Genomic DNA, 24,220 nt, shown 5'->3' with positions numbered 1-24,220 from the left:
TTCATCGGACCAATCAAAGCGTCGCTTACCAGATCATGAAAGTGACAGTCGGAATGTGTTTTCTAATCATGCAACCTCGAAAACGTTAACACGGGGTATTCCGAACGACAGTTTCGGCCCCTACGACTGATTCTGTCAAAATCATCGTCTATCTCTTGCTTCCATGGGATAAACATTTGAACGGAAGAGGCGTTGCACGGTACATGGGAAGCACTGCCATACAATCTCAACATATATAAGACATTCCGGAATTTTTGTTTGTTCACTTTTCAAAGTTTTAATTGAGAACTGTGTCAACATATTTTTCAAGCTTAGTCTGAAATGGAAGTCGCCAGGTTGAAACAAGGTGCTTTCTAATTGGCTGATGTCCACTTCTTGGGGTCATTCCAGTGGTCGGTCTAAGTTAGTGAAAGGTCGTTCTGACGTGACCTGTAATGGGATGACCTCAGATCTTTGTTTAGCGGCAGCGAGAACTTAGATCTGATTTTAATGAGATCTGACAGTGATCTTTTGTCTCTTAGGGATCACCAAGCCTTCAATGTTTTTAAACAAAGAAAGACTATACAGAATTATAGATTATCGGTATGTGTATGTTAGGAAGTAATGTTGACAGTCACTCGCACTGCATCATGTATTCACTGGACAGGAATCAGTACACCCCCATGACTCGGACCTCATTACGTATAGAACTCAGTGTAGTGGGGTCATGTGAGGAACAGGACAGAAATGTGTGGCATCACCTTGGGTTGATCTCCAGTGTTGGTTGTAGGAGACGGAATCTCTCATCCTGGCTCTTGTCTGCCAGGGACGTCCGCAGGAAGTGACGCGCTGACCCCATCTCCAGGACAGTCACAATACAGGGATGGGTCTCCAGCCTCTTGGTCACCTACAACACACAACAGCGAATAACAAGAAGAACAAACAAGAACAAGAACAACAAAAAGAACAACAACAACAAACAAGAACAAGAACACACATGAAATACTCATTTCCCCTACCAATATGACATGTCCGGTTGTGTGGAGAAGTAATCCCATTTTCAGTCTAATTCAAAATCGTTGCCATGGAAACTCGGTAATATTTTTTTTTTAAAATCCCAAACAATCAAAAAGCACCAGTTCACCACTAGACCTATCTACCTGTATGTGCCAAGTATGGATAAGATATCTCTCATTGTTCTTGAGTTCTGCTCTGGAAATGAAACGTGACGGACGGACGGACGGACGAATGGAAGGACGGACGGACAGCACCCATTCCTATATTCCCCTTCCACTTTCTATTCACAAAGCTCATGCTCATTGTGCTACATACTGTAGGAGGTTATACTATAACAGGGAAATATATCAGGCTCATCACAGCGATAGCCCGTTTGCGGAGCTCTCTAGAGACTATCGCTGCCACCAGTCAAAACTCCCCACTGTTTTAGGTGGCCCCAACCATGCTTGGAGTTGAACTCGCAACTGAATGACTGTTATGTTTACAAACAAGTGACGACTGTCGTGACGCTGAATACAATTACCCCTGCTAAATCACTGTTCTTTGCTTGTCAAATTTAATTTCTATTTCATTAAAACTATCATGTAATTAATTTTGTAAGAATGTAAGGGAGACCTTGGTTGATTTTCCGTTCCTCTGCAATCTCGAACCAATCTGATTATACAAACAACAAAGTAAATTCATCTGGAAAAAATGGTCAGTCGTAAACTTTTTCAAAATGAAATATGATGGCATTCCCAAAGTCATAAACGAAAGTATAAACGTTACTAAATTTGGGGTTAGAGGGCAAATTTCAAGATTCTTGTAATGGCCGTGCCCACACTGGTGGCAGAGATGTTACCGAGAGTGTAACGAAGGTGTTATGCTCTATGAAGGAGCTTGGGAAATATATGAGCGTGGAGGGGGTCGGGGGGTTGATCTAGACAGGAAAGTACTTTTTGAAAATGTAGGTCTTTAATATGCCTTGAATGATGGGAGTGATGGTGAGAATTTAAGTTCTGTTGGTCGATTGTTCCAAAGGGTTGAAGCACAGTATTGGAAAGATCTATAGCTGAAAGTCTTCAAGAGGTTTTTTTTAACTTGTAGGCGTTTCATAACAGAGAGATCTGGATGGTTTATATTCAGGCAAAAGTTCCATCAGATACAGTGGGGCTGATTGATTGAAGCAGTTGTGGGCTCATGTTAATAGTTTGAATTCAATTCTGGCTTTGAGAGGCAACCAATGCAGCAGCATCAGAGCAGGAGTTACGGGCATCCATTTAGAAGTTCTCATTACAACATGTGCATGTGTTGTGTATGGGCTGAAGCCTCTTGAGTTGCCTAAGGGGCTGATCCCTGAAACAAGGCATTAAAGGGACTCTATCCCGCCTCTCTTTAACTGCCGCAAGGCCAAGCCACATACCTTCACCTGCTGGACCTTGTTGGTGAGAACTGTCTTCAGCCAGTCCATCAGTGTTGTCGCCTCATCCTGCTTCAGGCTGCTCTCATCTGGGACAAGAGTGAGTGAGTATGGTTTTACGCTGCTTTTAGCAATATTCCAGCAATATCACGGCAGGGGAACCAGAAATGGGGCCCACGCATTGTACCCATGTTGGGAATCGAACCCAGGTCTTCGGTGTGATGAGTGAACGCTTAACCACTAGGCTACCTGACCGCCCCATCAGGGACAAGAGTTACCATGGTTACTGATTATATTCTTGAACATAACACTTGTGAAGTTGGTTGTGTAAAGAAGTGGATTTTTTACAAAGATCTTTTGAGAAATCAATTTTATAGGTTCTGTTTTGATATGTCCAAGTCGTGATTCTCCTGACCTTGCTCATCCACCTTGTTGGCGTCATCCTTGTCAGCGGAGATCTCGTTCTCAATGGACTTCAGGTTCTTGCGGTCGTACTGTCCCAGGTTCATGAGGACCAGCTCATCGTAGGGCTCGTACAGGAACAGGACCTCCGTGTCCTGCTTCTTCATGGCCTCGAAGTACGGGGAGGACTCCGCCAGCTCCCGACTGCAGGAACAAGCAGATCATGGGGATGTTAGTTCGGTTCTTGGTTAATGCCGCACTAACCAATATTCCAGCTACATGATGGTGGCCTGTGAAAACTTCACAATCTAGTGATCGGAGTTGTGAGCAATGATTCACGCCATAGGGATATGGTGACAATCAACCAAGCAACCAAGCCTGACCACCATTCCATTTGGCCAGCAACCTGTGCTGGCTGTAAGAGGTGACCCAAGGGATGTGACTTGGTCGATTGCATGTCATTGTACCTCAACAGAAAATAAAATGAATCACTAGTTTTGTCTGGTTTGATTATTTACAGGATGACGTCAGCTGGAGTATTGCTAAGTGTGGTGCTAAACAACAATGACGGAATAGAAATGTTTGGTCCGCCACGTACCTGGGAGCGGACAGGAAATAGATGTCCCGCGCCCCGGCCTTCATGCGAGAGGAGTAGTCCTGTAGGCTGACCTTCTCTCCTGGCGGACACTTGGATGACTCAAACCTCATCAGCTTCGATATCTCCTCCTACAAGGTAACCATGGCAACAGGGGAATAATTAATTAAGATGAGGCAGAAGTAGAAGGAAGTTTTTTTTAAAGCAATATATACCCGAGAACCTATTTTTGGCATAATGGACCAGAGACTGAAAGGATAGTTGTTTGAACCCGACTACAAGCCCCCACTACAGCATGGCCACTGAGTACAGGCCCCCACTAGAGCATGCCCCCTGACTACAGGCCCCCACTACAGCATGGACACTGAGTACAGGGCCCCACTACAGTGTGCACCCTAACTACAGGTCCCCATAAGAGCATGCCCCCTGATAACAGGCCCCCACTACAGCATGGACACTGACTTCAGCTGCCCCCTGACTACAGCGTGCCCCCTGACTACAGGCCCCAACAACAGTGTGACACCTGACTACAGGCCCCAACGGCAGTGTGACCCCTGACTACAGTGTGCCCCCTGATTACAGGCCCCAACGGCAGTGTGACCCCTGACTACAGGCCCCAACGGCAGTGTGACCCCTGACTACAGTGTGCCCCCTGACTACAGGCCCCAACGGCAGTGTGACCCCTGACTACAGTGTGCCCCCTGATTACAGGCCCCAACGGCAGTGTGCCCCCTGACTACAGGCCCCAACTACAGTGTGACCCCTGACTGCAGGCCCCAACTACAGTGTGACCCCTGACTACAGTGTGCCCCCTGACTACAGGCCCCAACAGCAGTGTGCCCCCTGACTACAGCCCCCAACTACAGTGTGACCCCTGACTACAGGCCCCAACTACAGTGTGACCCCTGACTACAGTGTGCCCCCTGACTACAGGCCCCAACAGCAGTGTGCCCCCTGACTACAGGCCCCAACAACAGTGTGCCCCCTGACTACAGTGTGCCCCCTGACTACAGGCCCCAACTACAGTGTGCCCCCCAACTACAGTGTGCCTCCTGACTACAGTGTGACCCCTGACTACAGGCCCCAACTACAGTGTGACCCCTTACTACAGGCCCCAACTACAGTGTGACCCCTGACTACAGCCCCCAACTACAGTGTGCCCCCTGACTACAGTGTGCCTCCCGACTACAGTGTGCCCCCCAACTACAGTGTGCCCCCTGACTACAGTGTGCCTCCTGACTACAGTGTGCCCCCCAACTACAGTGTGCCCCCCAACTACAGTGTGCTTCCTGACTACAGTGTGCCCCCCAACTACAGTGTGCTTCCTGACTACAGGCCCCAACTACAGTGTGACCCCTGACTACAGGCCCCAACTACAGTGTGCCCCCTGACTACAGGCCCCAACTACAGTGTGACCCCTGACTACAGGCCCCAACTACAGTGTGCCCCCTGACTACAGGCCCCAACTACAGTGTGACCCCTGACTACAGGCCCCAACTACAGTGTGCCCCCCAACTACAGTGTGCCCCCTGACTACAGTGTGCCTCCTGACTACAGTGTGCCCCCCAACTACAGTGTGCCCCCTGACTACAGGCCCCAACTACAGTGTGCCCCCTGACTACAGGCCCCAACTACAGTGTGCCCCCCAACTACAGTGTGCCCCCTGACTACAGTGTGCCTCCTGACTACAGTGTGCCCCCCAACTACAGTGTGCCTCCTGACTACAGTGTGCCCCAAACTACAGTGTGCCCCCCAACTACAGTGTGCCCCCCAACTACAGTGTGCCTCCTGACTACAGTGTGCCCCCTGACTACAGGCCCCAACTACAGTGTGCCCCCTGACTACAGGCCCCAACTACAGTGTGCTTCCTGACTACAGGCCCCAACTACAGTGTGCTTCCTGACTACAGGCCCCAACAACAGTGTGCCCCCTGACTACAAGCCCCCACTACAGTGCGCCCCCTGACTACAAGCCCCCACTACAGCCCGCCTCCTGACTACAGCGCGCCCCTGACTACAAGCCCACACTACAGCGCGCCTCCTGACTACAGCGCGCCCCTGACTACAAGCCCACACTACAGCGCGCCCCCTGACTACAGCGTGCCCCCTGACTGCAAGCCCCTACGACAGCCCGCCCCCTGACTACAAGCCCCCACTACAGCGTACCCCCTGACTACAGACCCCCACTAGAGTGTGCCCCCTGACTACAGTGTGCCCCCTGACTACAGCGCGCCCCCTGACTACAGATCCCCACTACAGCGCCCCCCCCTGACTACAGACCCCCTCTACAGAGCGCCCCCCTGACTACAGACCCCCACTACAGCGTGCCCCTCACCCGCTGGTCCTGCTCCATGGTGGTGATGATTCCCTCCCGGAAGAACATGCCGTAATCCTCGTAGAACTTGAGGTACTTGTCCTCATCCTTGCGTGCCTGCTCCAGTAAGAATTTTAGGACACGTGCTGTCAACACCTGACGCAGTTTCCTGTAAACATACCACATGAATTAATGGGATACTTTCAGACATTAAAAGGTATCCACTGCAGCTTTAATAGCAGATCACCATTACTCTTCAGACCAGGTAAGGCTTGTTATACTTAAAGGAAGACGAGAAGAGGGGCCTATTTGTAAAAGTGTGAAGATTGCTTTGTGGACAATTAATATCCACAGGGAGCCAAGCAGGTGATATTTTACCTGGAGTACCCACTGGGAGACAAGCAGGAGCTATTTAACCTGGAGTAACCACAGGGAGACAAGCAGGTGCTATTTAACCTGGAGTACCCACAGGGAGACAAGCAGGTGCTATTTAATCTGAACCCTAGGGTCACTCACCTGATGAGGTTGCTGTCTTGTAGCAGTTCTCGACTGAGGTTGAGGGGGATGTCCTCGCTGTCCACCACACCTGCAACATGACGCTGACATCACACCACACATCTAACACACACCTGCAACATGACACCAACATCACACCACACATCTAACACACACCTGCAACATGACGCTGACATCACACCACACATCTAACACACACCTGCAACATGACGCCGACATCACACCACACATCTAACACACACCTGCAACATGACACTGACATCACACCACACATCTAACACACACCTGCAACATGACACTGACATCACACCACACATCTAACACACACCTGCAACATGACACCAGCATCACACCACACATCTAACACACACCTGCAACATGACACTGACATCACACCACACATCTAACACACACCTGCAACATGACACTGACATCACACCACACATCTAACACACACCTGCAACATGACACTGACATCACACCACACATCTAACACACACCTGCAACATGACGCTGACATCACACCACACATCTAACACACACCTGCAACATGACACCGACATCACACCACACATCTAACACACAACTGCAACATGACACCGACATCACACCACACATCTAACACACACCTGCAACATGACGCTGACATAACACCACACATCTAACACACACCTGCAACATGACGCTGACATCACACCACACATCTAACACACACCTGCAACATGACGCCGACATCACACCACACATCTAACACACACCTGCAACATGACACCGACATCACACCACACATCTAACACACACCTGCAACATGACACTGACATCACACCACACATCTAACACACACCTGCAACATGACACCAGCATCACACCACACATCTAACACACACCTGCAACATGACACTGACATCACACCACACATCTAACACACACCTGCAACATGACACTGACATCACACCACACATCTAACACACACCTGCAACATGACACCGACATCACACCACACATCTAACACACACCTGCAACATGACGCTGACATCACACCACACATCTAACACACACCTGCAACATGACACCGACATCACACCACACATCTAACACACACCTGCAACATGACACCGACATCACACCACACATCTAACACACACCTGCAACATGACACCGACATCACACCACACATCTAACACACACTTGCAACATGACACTGACATCACACCACACATCTAACACACACCTGCAACATGACGCTGACATCACACCACACATCTAACACACACCTGCAACATGACACCGACATCACACCACACATCTAACACACACCTGCAACATGACACCGACATCACACCACACATCTAACACACACCTGCAACATGACACCGACATCACACCACACATCTAACACACACTTGCAACATGACACTGACATCACACCACACATCTAACACACAACTGCAACATGACACCAGCATCACACCAGCAATTCAAGCCTGTCCTGACTGAATGGGAAAGCAGAGCTCCAGATGAGCAGCGTATTTGCATAAAATACTCCCCAAAACTATTCAAAACCCAATTACTTTCAATTAACTTGCATACAGAAACGCTTGCATTAACTGAAAAACTAAATTGTTTAAAAACAGCACACGTTAATACCCAATGAAGCTTTTTCAGCAAGCGTACAACAGAGCTAATTTTCGAAAAACAGTTACGATCAAATTTACATTCCGAGTCAAGCCTATATTTAGAACTGTTACATACATATAAAACATTACTTCATTTTTTTTTAAATCTCAAAATGCTTACTAAAAAATAGAGTGATGAATAGATGAGTGAAAAAATATTGGTTACTCAATGAAAAATGTAATAACCCATTTAAAATAGAAACCTACGAGTAAAAACTCAATTTCTCAAAAAGTTATCTGGAGCTCTGGTGAAAGATAAAATCATTACGATGATCAGTGATAATTTAAGAAGTATGTCGGAATGGTAAAAATATGTGAACACAATAAAATATAATATCTTGTTTAAGTCTCAAGATATTCAAAATATATTCTAGCTGTTAATCTGGTTACTCAATCCTGTCTGTCTTACCTCTGACAAAGCGGAGCCATTTGGGCAGAATGCTGTTCGCCTTCTGGAGGATCATGACCTTCCTGCTGTACAGTGTGACACTCACGTCCGTCTCCCGACTCATGTCAAACATGGCTGCAAGGTGAAGGTCAGGAAGGAATCAATTTTAGTGTCACAGCAATACACAGCACGAAACATAATAAACAACTGTCTTTACTCTGTGTTAAAGAAAAGGCTTGTATTCATGGCTTTACCTGATGCTACTCCCCTACTCACATGATGCTACTCCCCTACCCACTAGGCTTGTATTCAAGGTTGAACCTGATGCTACTCCCCTACCCACTAGGTTTGTATTCAAGGTTGTACCCGATGCTACTCCCCTATCCACTAGGTTTGCATTCAAGGATGTACACAATGCTACTCCCCTACCCACTAGGTTTGTATTCAAGGATATACCCGATGCTTCTCTCCTACTCACTGGGCTTGTATTCTGGAATGTAGAACAAAGCGCGGATGTTGAGTGGAGCATCTGTCTTATACTGGAAGTGATACCGAGGCTTGTCATAGGCATTTGCGATGAAGCGAAAGAACGATTCATGCATGTCCTCTGTGATTTCCTTGGGGTCCATCATCCATAGGGCCTGCGTGATGAGTTACCATGGTTACATTGCATACTTGTTCAAACTATTCCGAAACGGACCATGCATACAAATGTACGAGTTCAAACAAAAATTTTTGCAATGAAAACATCTGCAATCATAGCTCATGATCTCTAAATAATATTCCGCAAACTAGGGCTGGGACGGATAACTCGGGTAATCGGGTCAAATGGGTCTGGAGTAGGGCCCGGGTACCCACAGTACAACCCGGACCCATGGTTAGTCACGTGATATAATATTTAATGACAAAAACTCACTATAGCTCAGTGGTTACACTACAAGTTGCTAAAGTTTGCACTTCTTTCTGACGATGAACACATTAATTTGTCTCGTATATGTTTGAGTAAAGATAAAGCTTTAGCCAACTTCAGTGAATGCATGATCTGATTGTTTGATACATGTATCTAAATAGTTTTGGCCAGAGCTGCAGAAAAACAATTGCCAATCAAACATTTTGCACCTATCTTTTGAGACCTACAGCAGGTACCCGGGTAGGGTCGGGTAATAGGGTGGTACCCGGGTAGTAAATTTGGACTCGTCCCAGCCCTACCGCAAACTGTTGCTCCAATCAGTATTTCCTATGTTTTAAAATGTCTCACAACTTACCTGGATGATGTTTGCCCTCTTGCCGTTGAGGAAGATGGGGACACCCACGAAGTTGCTGTACTTTCTGATAACATCTGCAGAGGAGACACAAACTCTACATGAACACCTTAAAATGTGGTATTTGTTTTCTACTATTCAGCAGTGAATGGGTACCTGGCAGGATGAGATGGTAATGTGACCTTCTAATGCTAAAACAGGCAGCTTGGCTTGAATACTCCCCGGGGAGCTGAGAATGAAAGCAGTATGCCATGTCTTACCATTGATGATCTCCTCCTTGGCATAGTCATAGCAGTCTCCCTTCAGATGGATGACGATCTTCGTGCCGCGCTGCACGCCCTCCGCCTCCGATATCTCATAGGATCCAGAACTACACCAGAAGAAACAGTGTGCAAGATGATGTGAGGTGAAATGGGGTTTAACGTCGCGTCCAAGATTATTGCACTTATATAGCGGCATGCATGCACGTGTATGTGTGTGTGTGTGGCTGCTTGTACTAGTCCGGACTGATGCCGATTTATAGTGCTAGCACACTGAGATACCATGCCGCAGTTTAACATTAATACCCCACTCAGACACAGTATACTGACTCAGAGCTGACCAGTCCTTGTTTTAGCCCCTTAATGCTGAGCGCCAGACAGGGTAACAACAAGTACCATCTTTAACGTGTGCAAGATGAGTGAGTTTGATTTAGTAATATTCCTGCAATATCATGATGGGGAACACCAGAAATGCACAGGCTTCACACATTGTACCCGTGTGGGGAATCAAACCGTTTTCAGAGTGATGAGTGAACGCTCTATCCACTAGGCTACCCCCTCGCCCCATTGTGGAAGATGAAATCATCAGTGCATCATACGGTCAATGTTCATATATTGTGACAGAAGTGCTGTCTGTGGAAGTGATCATGCAGTTCTATCCTGCGTACCAGTGCCTGTCTGCACCTCAAACATATATAGTCAGTAACTGAGTGAGTGAGAGTGGTTGGTTGGTTGGTTTGTTGTTTTACGCCGCACTCAGCAATATTCCAGCTATATGAAGGCAGTCTGTAAATAATCGAGTCTGGACCAGACAATCCAGTGATTGATATCATGAGCATCGATCCACGCAATTGGGATCGATGACATGCTTCAACCAAGTCAGCGAGTCTGACCACCCGATCCCGTTAGTCACCTGAACGAGAGTGAGGTTAACGCCACTCTGAACAATATTCCAGTTATACCATGGCGTAGCAGTTTGATATTGGAGGCAAGTCTGAACTCATACAGGTCTTAGACGTTTACCATTTTGGTGAAACCTATGAGCATGGGTATGGTGCTAACAAACCAAGAATGATAGTCAGGGTGAATCTGGGTTTTGAAGCATGAACATCTGATCCTGGCACCCTTAAGGGACATAACTCTGTTCAGTGAGGTGCAGTGTCTGATACCACTTGGCCACATGTGTCCCGAACACAAACTAGACTTCATGACATTACATCGGGAAACTGGCGATATGGTTGTCCAGTGTCACTGTTTATAGATTTATCCAATCAGCTCCTTCTTACCCGTCAGAAGACCACTTGAGGGGTGGCGAGTCTGGATTGTGTGACTGGGTGTACACATCCACTCGGTCTCCCACCATGAACGTGGAGTAGAACCCAACACCAAACTGACCAATCAGATTGGTCGATGCATCAGCCTTGTCCTTGAGCTGCTCGATGAATGCCTGGTGACAACAATAGGAAGAGAACATTCATGCTATGTACACTATATAAAACCGAGTGAGTGAGTGAGTGAGTGGGTGAGTGAGTGAATGGGTGAGTGATTTGGTGGGTGAGTGAGTGGGTGAGTAAGTGAGTGAGTGAGTGAGTGTGATTTGGGTGAGTGAGTGAGTGAGTGGGTTTTGGGTGAGTCAGTGATTACGGTTTTATGCTGTTTTTATCAATATTCCAGCAATATCACAGCGGGGGATACCAAACATAGGCTTCACACATTATATCCATGTGGGGAATTGAACCCGGGTCTTCAGCGTGACGAGTGAAAGCTTTAACCACTAGGCTGTCCACCGCCCACTATATACTGTGAGTGATTGAGTAGTATTTAAATCCTGATAAGGAATACTAAAGTTGCCACAATAAGATAGGTCACATCCATAAACAGTAAATGTCTGCATCATCCACTGACCAGATAATCATTGAATCATTCTGTAACCTACAATTTTACATATAATTAAAAAAATGCCTACCAACAATGACTGAGAGAGAAGTACTTTTCTAGAAAAACTAACTTTCACTGTGATACGGCCATCAAATCGTCTGTTTCAATCGGAGGTAGTTATTGTGATTTCATACCTCTAATTGACCAATCAGACTTGACTAATTTCCATATTATGTCAGAATCATTCATGAACCTTTGATTTAATGGATTTGGTAGCTGGCAAACTTTATTCACAAATGAACAAAATGAAATTGCCTGAAATCCATTAGTTTAGTTTGTTGAGTATTCAATAAGTTTTCTATGTTAACATCCTGACAACAAAATGGTGAACAAAGCAGCAGAATTTGGTGGTTCTTCTGATCTCTGGAGGGTTGGTTGTTTAACGCCGCACTCAGCAATATTCCAGCTATATGACGGCGGTCTGTAAATAATCGAGTCTGGACCAGACAATCCAGTGATTAATATCATGAGCATCAATCCACGCAATTGGGATTGATGACGGGCATCAACCAAGTCAGCGAGCCTGACCACCAGATCCCGTTAGTCGCCTTTTACGACAAGCATAGTCGCCTTTTATGGCAAGCATGGGTTGCTGAAGACCTATTCTACCCCGGATCTTCACGGGTCCTGGAGGGTGGGCCACTGGAAGTACACAGCAAAACCATGAACCAAGTCTTCAGCAAGACAAGCACATGCTTTAACAACACCCCTGACATCATAACAGGTGAGGTGAAATGGGGTTTAACGTCCCGTCCAAGATTATTGCACTTACATAGCGATGTGCAAGCATGTGAGTGTGTGGCTGCTTGTACTAGTCCGGACTGATGCCGATTTAAAGTGCTAGCTTACTGAGATATCATGCCGCAGTTTAACATGACTTCCCCACTCAGACACAGTATACTGACTCCGAGCCGACCAGTCCTTGTTTTAGCCCCTTAATGCCGAGCGCCAGACAGGATAACAATAAGTACCATCTCTTAACGTCGTTTGGTATGATGTAGCCGGAAATCGAACCCTGGACCTTCTGCTGGAGGCGGTCTGAGATCATAACAACGGCTGGAGGAAGAACAATACATACCTTAGACCCAGACTTGGCAATGGTTCCCAGGTTGTCAATCAACTCCTCCTTGGTCAGACCAATGCCCGTGTCCTGAAAATTAGAACCATATCTGAAAAAACTGAAACATTTTAAACACAAAAACGTGATCAGGGTTTCAAGGTCACCATTCTCCGATAGCTGCACACTTGTCCGACAACCATGGTCAGGACAAGTTACCCGTGAATTTGCTGAAGGACATAAAATGGAATGTATATTCCATTCAGATCATACAATTTTTTTTATAAAATGCACAGTGTTTCAGTGACCTTCTGTGACTCTTGCCAACAACTTTTCTCTCGGCAAAGTCTCTTCCACTGTTTCACACCTTAGGCCCTACCTAAGGCACTGAGCCTGACAACCTATTCATTTGGTGGTTGTTTATTACTAGCATTGGCTACTGGAGAACATTCTATCCTGGAGCCCACATTCTATCCTGGAACCCACATTCTATCCTGGAACCCACATTCTGTCATGGAACTCACATTCTGTACTGGAACCCACATTCTATCCTGGAACCCACATTCTGTCATGGAACTCACATTCTGTACTGGAACCCACATTCTATCCTGGAACCCACATTCTGTCCTGGAACCCACATTCTGTACTGGAACCCACATTCTGTACTGGAACCCACATTCTATCCTGGAACCCACATTCTGTCCTGGAACCCACATTCTATCCTGGAACCCACATTCTATCCTGGGCCAGGCTGACAACCCACAATTTCAGCATAGTGCATGACAGAAACATTTTTCCCTAAGCATCAGTGACTCCATGTGCTTTTGAGCAGCTATGGATGGACATAAGTGCCAAATTCATGTATAATTTGATTTTGATTTGATATGAAATTCCAGCCATATCTTGAGGGCTGTAATGGAGTCTGGGCCACACAAACAAGTGATTGAAATCATGAGCAACCATCCAGGCTGTGGATACAGTGACACACAATCTGCCAAGTCACAGCCTAACTCACCAATCCCAGTCTTAGTCAGATTTATTCGCCTCTTACAAGCAATAGCATGGAGGAGGCCAATATGGACTAGGAATCCAGGGGGTATTGGGCAGCTGAAGTCCATGTACACTTGATTCATGACACAAACACTGAATCAATACTCAGTTGATATACAGCATCAAGCACCTCTGACTATTTGGCAAGCATGTAATAGTGATTCACCCATACTCGGAAGAGATCACAGGACCAACAAAAGAACACATTAACCACTGACAGTGATGTTTTGTTTGTTTGTTGTTTAATGCCACACTATATTCCATCTATAGGATGGCGATCTGTAAATAATCGAGTGTGGCCCAGACAATCCAGTGATTGACATCATGAGAATTGATCTACGCAATTGGGATACAATGAAAAGCATTAGGATTCTTTTACGATTTTATCAAATTTTAATTTGACATTCTTCTACCAAATCTGGAAAAAATTATTGGATATTGTTTGATAATCAAGTCAATGGCCGAAAAAATGAACCGATCTAAAAGCCTGACGAGGCTACATCACTGGGCCCCGTTCCACAAAGCAATCTTAGCGCTAAGATGATTGTAACTCCCATACTTTAACACAAGCCTATGACAGTCATAACACTAAGAGCGCTTTGAGGAACGATGCCCAGATCATGAAGTTCTCACCTGAATAGTGAAAGTTTTCTTGGACTCGTCAGTTGCAATGTGAATCTCCAGGGGCGTGCCTGCTCCGCTGACCTCTGACCCACTCAGCTGCACGTAGCGCAGTTTCTCCAGGGCATCGCTGGCGTTGGAGATGAGCTCACGGATGAACACCTACAGTTGGAAACAAGATGAAGCTCACTGGGTGGTGTCATGAAGCACCACAGGAATAGAACCACAAGTAGTGACTTAATGTCGGACCACCCACCCCATTCTCTGAGTTCAGTGACTTAATGTCAGACCATCCACCCCATTCTCCGAGTTCAGTGACTTAATGTCGGACCACCCACCCCATTCTCTGAGTTCAGTGACTTAATGTCGGACCACCCACCCCATTCTCTGAGTACAGTGACTTAATGTCGGACCACCCACCCCATTCTCTGAGTACAGTGACTTAATGTCGGACCACCCACCCCATTCCCTGAGTACAGTGACTTAATGTCAGACCATCCACCCCATTCTCTGAGTACAGTGACTTAATGTCGGACCACCCACCTCATTCTCTGAGTACAGTGACTTAATGTCGGACCACCCACCCCATTCCCTGAGTACAGTGACTTAATGTCGGACCACCCACCTCATTCTCCGAGTACAGTGACTTAATGTCGGACCACCCACCCCATTCTCCGAGTATAGTGACTTAATGCTGGACCACCCACCCCATTCCCTGAGTACAGTGACTTAATGCTGGACCACCCACCCCATTCCCTGAGTACAGTGACTTAATGTCGGACCACCCACCCCATTCTCTGAGTACAGTGACTTAATGTCGGACCACCCACCTCCTTCTCCGAGTACAGTGACTTAATGTCAGAGCACCCTACTCCTTCTCTGAGTACAGTGACTTAATGTCAAAGCACCCTACTCCTTCTCTGAGTACAGTGACTTAATGTCGGACCACCCACCTCCTTCTCTGAGTACAGTGACATAATGTCAGAGCACCCTACTCCTTCTCCGAGTACAGTGACTTAATGTCGGACCACCCACCCCCTTTTCAGAGTACAGTGACTTAATGTCGGACCACCCACCCCCTTTTCAGAGTACAGTGACTTAATGTCGGACCACCCACCTCCTCTGAGTACAGTGACTTAATGTCAGACCACCCACCCCCTTTTCAGAGTACAGTGACTTAATGTCGGACCACCCACCCCCTTTTCAGAGTACAGTGACTTAATGTCGGACCACCCACCTCCTTCTCCGAGTACAGTGACTTGGCCACAATGTCCAGCAGTTGACGAGTCTCAGCCTGGAATTCATGCTTGTCAGATGGACCTGGCAACAAAAGGTCAGTATTCTGTTATCACATGTCATCTTTCCTTACAGTATACACTTACATTACATGGTTTGTAGAGGCCAGAATCAATCCTGGTCATAAATGAAGGAACACCACAGTCAGGAGCTCAGTGTTGCTCTATCATTACTTCAATTACTTAAATGTAGAAGGAATGCCCAAAGTATCACAGGTTAAAGACGTAATTCTAGTGTGAGTCAATGAAATAAGGGGCGACTATGTTTGTCGTAACAGGCGACTAATGCATGTCATCGTATCCCAATTACGTAGATCATTGCTCATGTCAATCAGTGGATTGTGTGGTCCAGACTTGATTATTTACAGACTGCTGTCATATAGCTGGAATATTGCTAAATCATCAAAATATTAGCCATATAGGTATGAGAAAAACCCAAAGGACATCCTAATAATATGATAAGAATTCATAAACTATCAAAGTAAATTACACAGTATCAAAACACATGCTAAATTACATGTTATAATTTAATCATAAAACATATCATTTTTCTTCAGTCTTGTTGATGTTCAATATATCAAGGACTGAACTGTAGTGTAAAAAGATTAAAAGATCCTCAAAGGCACACACTCATTTTCTCCTGCCGGGTTTGAACCAGGAACTAAAAATTTCTGACCAAAATTACAGTACTGACAACCCTTACCAAGAGTTACCTCCCTTTCATCAACATTTCTCTATCATATCCTAAGAGGAGAATTGTCCCTATCAACTACCAACAGATGCTATCTATCATGGTGAAAGGCAATATCTGACAATAGTCCTTCACATCATGTCAATCACCATTATCATGATTATAATCTTTTTACACACAGGACTGTAAGGTTGACGTGTGTACACTGGCGACAGAACGAACCACGACAGTTATTGTTTCAGTGGTGAGCGAATGCTGTTCAACACTGAAGCCAATCAAATCACAGCTGCATAACGGCTGCCTGTAACTGAGTGACCAGACGAGGCAAACAAGTGGTTGACAGCATGAGCACCGATCCACCAGTCTGGTACAATGTACAATGACAGAATCAGGCGGGGAACTAGGGCTGGGACGGGTAACTCGGGTACCCGGGTTGGGTGGGTTCTGAGTAGGACCCGGGTACCCACAGGACTACCCGGACCAGTTGTTAGTCATGTGATATACTGTTTAATGACAATAACAATAAAAGTCGCTTATGTTTGCATTTCTTTCAGACTATGCACACAGTGTTTCTGACTTTTATACGTTTGAGTAAAGAAATAGTGAGTGAGTATGGTTTTACGCCGCTTTTAGCAATATTCCAACAATATCACGGCGGGGGACACCAGAAATGGGCTTCACACATTGTACCCATGTCGGGAATTGAACCCGGGTTTTCGGCGTGACGAGCGAACACTTTAACCACTAGGCTACCCGACCGCCCTGAGTAAAGAAATAACTTCAGTTGACTTCAATGTATGCATGATCTGATCGTTCTATACGTGCATGTAAATAGCATTTGCCAGGGCTCCAGTAAAACAATTCCCAATTGGACATTATGTACCCAACTCTTGAGACCTACAGTGGGTACCCGGGTAGGGTCGGGTAATAGTGGGGTGGGTACCCGGGTAGGGTCGGGTAATAGGGGTTGAGTACCCAGGTCATACATCAGGACTCATCCCAGCCCTACAGGAAACACACTGACGACATGCAATGTCATCATCTCCACACGCATGAGGCACTGGAGGAGTACTCCGGCATGGAATCCTGTCAGCTCAGTGTATGTGATTAACCAGGAGTAAAAGCCCCTGTCACGTAGCTGGAATATTGCTGAGTGCTTCGTTCAAGAAGAAACATAAGTTGTCCACTGTTCTTGATGCGAGGTTGTGGACAACAAATTCATCTTATCACACACCTACCGTATTCGACGTAATAAGCGCCCAGGGCGCACTCAAAATTAGAAATAGGGGGCTCTTCTTAGAATATTATTTTGGTGAAGAAAAAAACAGAGTTGAAAGATCGTAAATTTCGTGGTTTATGCTGACGGCCTGACTGTTTATATACGACAGATATAATTTTCCAGAATTTAATTGCCAATAATTAAGGGTGCATATAATACACGAGTGCGTATTATACACGAATAAATAAGTCTTGCGTACATTGATCAATTGGAAGGGGTGCAAAGGGGATTGTTCACTAGTGGGCGCTTATTACGTCGAATGCGGTAATTATATTGCATGTACGGGGCTACAGATAAAGGCTGTATCGGTGTATGTATGGATGAAAACATGCACGATACTATGGGGGATGATTTAGAAAACATTGCAGACACGCATCACAGCAGACATGTACGGTTAAACAAACATTTAAGACGTATTTCCCAAAAATTATACTCTGATTTTAAGCAGCATATCATCTTGAGTATAGTGTGAACTTTTTTTTCCAAAAAAGACAGCTGCGTAGATGAGGTGCGCATTATACATGCCATAATGAGTTTTGACATTTACCGTGAGCACGTAACTCCGGAAATACCATGTCAACAAATCCGTGCTGAAGTACACAAACTAATCATGTAATTACACTGTCTGGTCACAAATAGTGTTCATTGTATATCTGGAATTCAGTCTGTAAACTATTTTATTAATTTCATTAAAAGATTACATTTAATATTGTTTACATTAATTTTGGCCAAATCGGGTGTGAAGTGATTAGTAGATCGCACAGCTAATGCCATACTTTGACTCGTTAACAGTCATATTTGTTGTAGGTTGACTGTTATATGTCAACATAGAGATTTCCCAAGAGCTTCGACGGTGACTGGTTATATTGTTCCATATGTAAAAAATATCAGGCTAAAGTGATCTCAGCTGTACCAAAGTGCTACGCTTATGGTTTATGATTATTTTATTTACACATAGTAAAGCTGCAACTAAACTAACACATTATTGTAATATATTATGCCTGATAAAATAATAGTTTTAGGTACAATTTTTCCGATCTTTGCACCAAAATTCTTTAAAGTTATATCATTCGGTAATTAACCAAATCACCAGTAGATTGTAAGAAAATGTGTGTACAGCTGATTGCTGTTTTCGGCTTAGTTTACGTAAAAATACACAGAGTAATCTTAATCTCTGCATATAAAACAATGCCTAGTAGAACTGGAAATACAATTAAAACAGTAAATCATCATGTCTTGTGATGTTTTATTTCAATTTTTTATTGACCAAGTCTGTTATCACCTGTTCGTGTACCTGACTGCTGAAGGGATTAGAGGTAAATTTTTTCTGCTTTTTTCTCAAAAATACTGGACACCCTAGAGTAGGGTGCGCATTATACAATATACATACATGTACAACAAAGAAAAAATTACTACCGTATTCGACATAATAAGCGCCCAGGCGCTCTCAAAATTAGAAATAGGGGGCTCTTATTAGAATATAATTTTGGTGAGATTAAAAAAGAGTTTGAAAGATTGTAAATTTGGTGGTTTATGCTGATAGCCTGAAAGGATATAAAAGAAGAATCTGTGTGTATTATACACGATAGATATATTTTCGAGAATTTAATTGCCCATAATTAAGGGTGCATATAACAAACGAGTGTGTATTATACACGAATAAATAAGTCTTGTGTACATTGATCAATCAGAAAGGGTGTTAACTGGGATTGTTCACTAGCCAATATATTAGCAAATACTGCCTTGGACGGTATATATTTACTGACCTGTTTATACGAGAGTTGCAATGCTGTGGTGCATATCTAAAATAATAGCCAAGATGAATTCATTCAATTCCATTCAGTAGTAAAAGTGCACTCTTTAGTGTTGCCTGTACTCCTATATTAAAATAACAAAGAGTACCTACTGCTGATGCTGAAAAATGACCTGGAGCCCTGTATCTATGTCTAATGCATGCATGCTTTGGTCCTAATCGCGAAGAATATCACATTTCAGCATTTATCCACTTTGTTCATTTTTCACATTCATAGCACAATAGCGGATGATGGAAAAAGACCGAAGACTTATTTCCCCCAGATCTATTTAATTCGGAAAATATTGGAAATATCCAGAGAATGGAAGTTTCTTTTTCTTAAATTATGAGGGTAAAGAAAAACAAATCAGTCATATCTCAAACTTTACTTTTTATTTGTTGTTATGGTTATCACATTCAAAGGAAACTACAGATCCAAGGTTTAATTCAACTCTAAAATCCATCTAAAATAATACACTAAAAACTATCGATATTTATCGCAATAGTTTCTTTCAATATCAATAGTTATTGCAATAGTTTCTTTCAATATCAATAGTTATCGCAATAGTGATTTCCAGACCAATAGTCACCCCTAAAATATACAGATGTATTCAGTGGCCTTGCAATATGTACCACACCTATTACCACCAAGAACCTCAGCAAGTTTCTGTGTAATTTCAAATGTTACTGCCATAATGATTAAAATATATAAAATATATAAAAAATAGAAACATTATTAATTATTGTAAGGAGTAAATTATGTGCTGACTTATCAAAACAAGAGAAAAAATACGCAAAAAACATAACGTGATATTTATGTAATTATTTACAGGGATGGGAAAAAACAGAAGTATTGATAAACATCCACTAATACTTTGCTTCTGTTCAAAGCCATTTCATCCCAGTTACTCTTGTGCTAAAAGAAGGACCTAAATATATTCTATTTTGAAAAATGTGAAGCATCTTCATATAAATTATGAGAAAACAATACCAATGTGAATATAATCCTTGCCATAAGACCCCCAAAATGAATAATTTGCTCTTTGGGTATTTTTTACAAAATGAAGAAATGAAGGTAGATTTATTTTTGCTGGTGAAATGTCAAAAAATAGATTTGAATGTCTTCTAATTATTTTAAATGACTTCAATGACAGATCAAACATACATTGTTGATTTGGGGCCACGTGTTCTCTCTTCGCTTATTTCCGGATGATCAGGGATAAAAAAAATACTGCTAAGAAATATTTTTTTAAGGAAAAAAGGAGACAGTGATTGTGATGGACAAATAATGAATGTGTCGCTGCCTAACCAGGTTGATAAAACTATCTTTCAAACAAGTACCTGATTTCCCCTTCCCTCATCTGTCATCCGTCATAAATATGTTTTTGTGCAGCACTTTTAGCTGTATTCCAGCAATAATGGCTTGGGATACCCAAAATGGGTTTCACACATTGTACCCATGTGAGGAATCAAACCCAGGGCTTGAGCGTGATGAGCAAACGCTTTAACCACTCAGCTGCCCCACCACCCCTATGTAATAGTGAACATATTCAAAATCTTTACCAACACAAAATCTACATTCACATTTCCAATGTCTTCCCATCCCATTCAAATTTATTACTCTACCTTCCATTTTTATCTTGCACTAAGACAACAATGACACAGACATGTTTATAAAAAAGCAGATGTAAACTTTGCAGGACTTCCATTGTTGACGTGTTTCTCAGCTTCCATCACTCACCCCCTGGCCGAATCAACAACTGTCACAGGTTTTGTTTTGACGAAGGTAACAGCATCCAAGCAATAACAGGAAATATCAGACCAAATTCTCCTAATGGCATAATTCAAGAAATCCAGGAATCACAGGAGTCTGATAGAATTCTTATTTCCATTTTCGTTGATTTTCTGAATTGTTTGCTCTGGGCAGAAATTCGGATGATCAGAGAAGGGGAAAATGAGAAAAAGCCGAGGAAACCACGCTTAACACGTTTATTGCAGCATTATTGAAGTGCGGCTAACAAACTGATTTAATAGCTTCTTTCTCTTCCTCTTAAGTATCTGTTTTGAGTCTTTGAAGATCAAAAGCAATTTAAATATTTATCAGCCTCTCTCTCAAAACATCTCATAAAACACAAAACTGACCGAATATTTACATCTGCATTATGATGTCCCATTACTCCTGTGAACGAAATGACTGTAGAACCGATCAGGAAGATTCAAATCCTGATCTTTAACAGTGTCAAAATATCTTATATGCATGTCGATATTATACCCCTCCTCGCTTATCACATGTAATCTCTATACTATGCCCTTGTGACGTTCGTGCTAAAACGTAACATACAGTTGTGATCAAATAACGCCATAAATTACAAGCACTCATGATGGGCTGAAGGATAAAACAATATCCGAATGAGATATTTTGATTTTATGCATTATGTTCTTCTGGCTAAATTATAGTCGAAAGCCGTGGGTTTCGAGCAAGTATCATCTTTGCGAGTGCGCGATTATGAATAGGGCATGGGTTAGGTGCACATCCATTGAGATTGCTTTCAATATCTCGTAGCCGGACGCAGCCAACTTGGTTATAGCATCCTTGGCAGAATTACATTTCCGTGTGAGTATAGATACCCATCGGATTGCGATTATAACAGCTAGCGGTCCCGTAGGACGCCACAATCAAATGATTGCTAGAGGCGGAGGTGAATTAAGGGAAAAACGTACAATATTACTCAGGATTGAGACCCTTAATCAAATTCTGGGAGAAAACTTAATCATAATTTCTCATTATTGAAGAACCCTCTGATGGTTTGTAAGAGGGGAACACAAGCTATTGTGTGTGGACGAAAGTCTTCTTATCATCATCGGGCTGGGCAGGAGACAGGAAGAATTAGATACATTTCTCAAATCCATCAGCATGCTTCGAAATCCAATAAGTTATTGGTCGCAGAATGGCGGCCCTTCTCCTGTGCTATCCCTCTGGACCTGTGATGGACTGCACAATGAGTGCTACGTCTTCTCACAACGACAGGTCCGCGCTCACCTCAGGCGGGAAGAAATAACATCGGAAATAATCCAGTTTACTTGCTCAGTGACGGTTCGAGATGCTAAATTGCCATCATGCAAAATATAAATCGTCAAATGTTTCCCCGTCAAATGAGGCTCAATATTCAATTACATATGGAGATTTTATCGACAATCTTCTTTATCTTCATCTCAAGAGAGGCTCAGAGAACACTTCAGTAAAATAAATTAGCAATTTAGGGATCTGTGAATGAGTAACGAAATAAGCATCTTATTAGACAGAAAGCTTAAACCTTTTCCAACAACAAATTCCACTAATTGTGAAAGTTGTCCTTTATTTGGGTTCAAGATCCCTACTTAGAAAATCAGCTCTGAGAATTAAATCATACATATTGCACATGTGTATATTAATCCATAGAGGAATAATCCAGTAATGAATTCTTGTTGTTAAGACGGAAGACAAACTCTCTCTGCTATCCCAACAGTTTTCTCTAGCTACCAATAGCTGTGACATTGCTGATACGCATTAAGCAATACCGTATTTGACGTAATAAGCGCCCCGCTCTAATAAGCGCAGACGGCGATATTTGCTGATATATTGGCCAGTGAACAATCCCAATTAGCACCCCTTCCGATTGATCAATGTACAAAAGACTTATTTATTCGTGTATAATACGCAGTCGTGTGTCATATGCACCCTTAATTATGGGCAATTAAATTCTGGAAAAATATATGTCTTATATAAACATTTCAGGCTGTCTGCATAAACCACGAAATTTATCTTTCAACTCTCTTTTTTTCACCAAAATAATATTCTAATAAGAGCCCCTATTTCTAATTTTGAGAGCGCCCTGGGCGCTTATTACGTCGAATACGGTATTCACTCACTCACGCCATTACTTTTCTACCCTAAGCTGTAACATGTTATGATGTAATAAAAGAGATTGTCTGGTCCAGACTCTATTATTTACAGACCGCCGTCATACAGCTGGAATATTGCTGAGTGCGGTGTTAAACAACAAACAACAATCAATGTAATAAAAGACTGGTATCTACCAGCTGACTAGCCAAAACACAGGGATATTGGTCTTGGGCATCTGATAATTCACGTATAAAGCTGAGCCTGCACAATATGGCAGTTGATACGTTGAACACTATTAGGATGAAAACAAAGCTGCAGAATATCTAATCTCAATTCTAAAAAGTTCAAAATCACTTAAAATGTCTTAACATTAAAATTAAAAATAAACTTGGAAGTCTTGGATACTTGGAAGTCTTCAAGGTTGAAGTCATGTTTATTCAAGAATTCTTTTGTTATTTCCGAGAAGCAAATGGCATGTGCCTGTTCAAAACACCACATTCAGCTTAAAACAATAATTGATTTTCAACAATTTTGTCATTTATCTAATTCGTTCTCTAAATCATTTAGCTCTCCTCAGTTCATTAACAAATGCATTGAATTTTTTGCCCGATTTACTACTTAATAAAATGTGAAATGAATCTAAAACAAACCTTTACATTATCATTAAAATAACTGATATTAATGTTTTCTTAACAATCTTTACTTCATTTTCCCTAAAAAACAGTTATCACATTACTAGCAAAATAAATGACCTCTTTAATATACTGAGAGTAGTTGCATTTCCATCAATTTAAAAATACACATCAA

At 43.3% G+C, this 24,220-nt stretch overlaps 1 protein-coding gene across 1 annotated transcript in view; it reads right to left on the bottom strand.

Moving 5' to 3' along the window:
• The window catches only part of LOC124110463 (heat shock protein 75 kDa, mitochondrial-like), a 91,869-nt gene that overhangs the window by 46,537 nt on the left and 21,112 nt on the right, over positions 1-24,220 (bottom strand). The window contains exons 3-16 of the mRNA XM_046469842.2: positions 15,711-15,793; positions 14,486-14,635; positions 12,824-12,895; positions 11,094-11,254; positions 9,808-9,917; positions 9,551-9,624; positions 8,764-8,926; positions 8,307-8,420; positions 6,222-6,291; positions 5,727-5,874; positions 3,396-3,523; positions 2,811-3,001; positions 2,399-2,484; positions 741-886 (exon numbers count right to left, since the gene is read on the bottom strand). Of these exons, the coding sequence (XP_046325798.2) occupies positions 741-886; positions 2,399-2,484; positions 2,811-3,001; positions 3,396-3,523; positions 5,727-5,874; positions 6,222-6,291; positions 8,307-8,420; positions 8,764-8,926; positions 9,551-9,624; positions 9,808-9,917; positions 11,094-11,254; positions 12,824-12,895; positions 14,486-14,635; positions 15,711-15,793 (1,696 nt within the window). The remainder of the gene's footprint in view (positions 1-740; positions 887-2,398; positions 2,485-2,810; positions 3,002-3,395; positions 3,524-5,726; positions 5,875-6,221; positions 6,292-8,306; positions 8,421-8,763; positions 8,927-9,550; positions 9,625-9,807; positions 9,918-11,093; positions 11,255-12,823; positions 12,896-14,485; positions 14,636-15,710; positions 15,794-24,220) is intronic.

Source organism: Haliotis rufescens, unplaced genomic scaffold, assembly GCF_023055435.1.
Source record: "Haliotis rufescens isolate VD_foot unplaced genomic scaffold, xgHalRufe1.0.p SCAF_7, whole genome shotgun sequence".
NCBI classification, from domain to species: Eukaryota; Metazoa; Mollusca; class Gastropoda; order Lepetellida; family Haliotidae; genus Haliotis; species Haliotis rufescens.
This window is presented reverse-complemented; position numbering and strand designations above follow the sequence as displayed.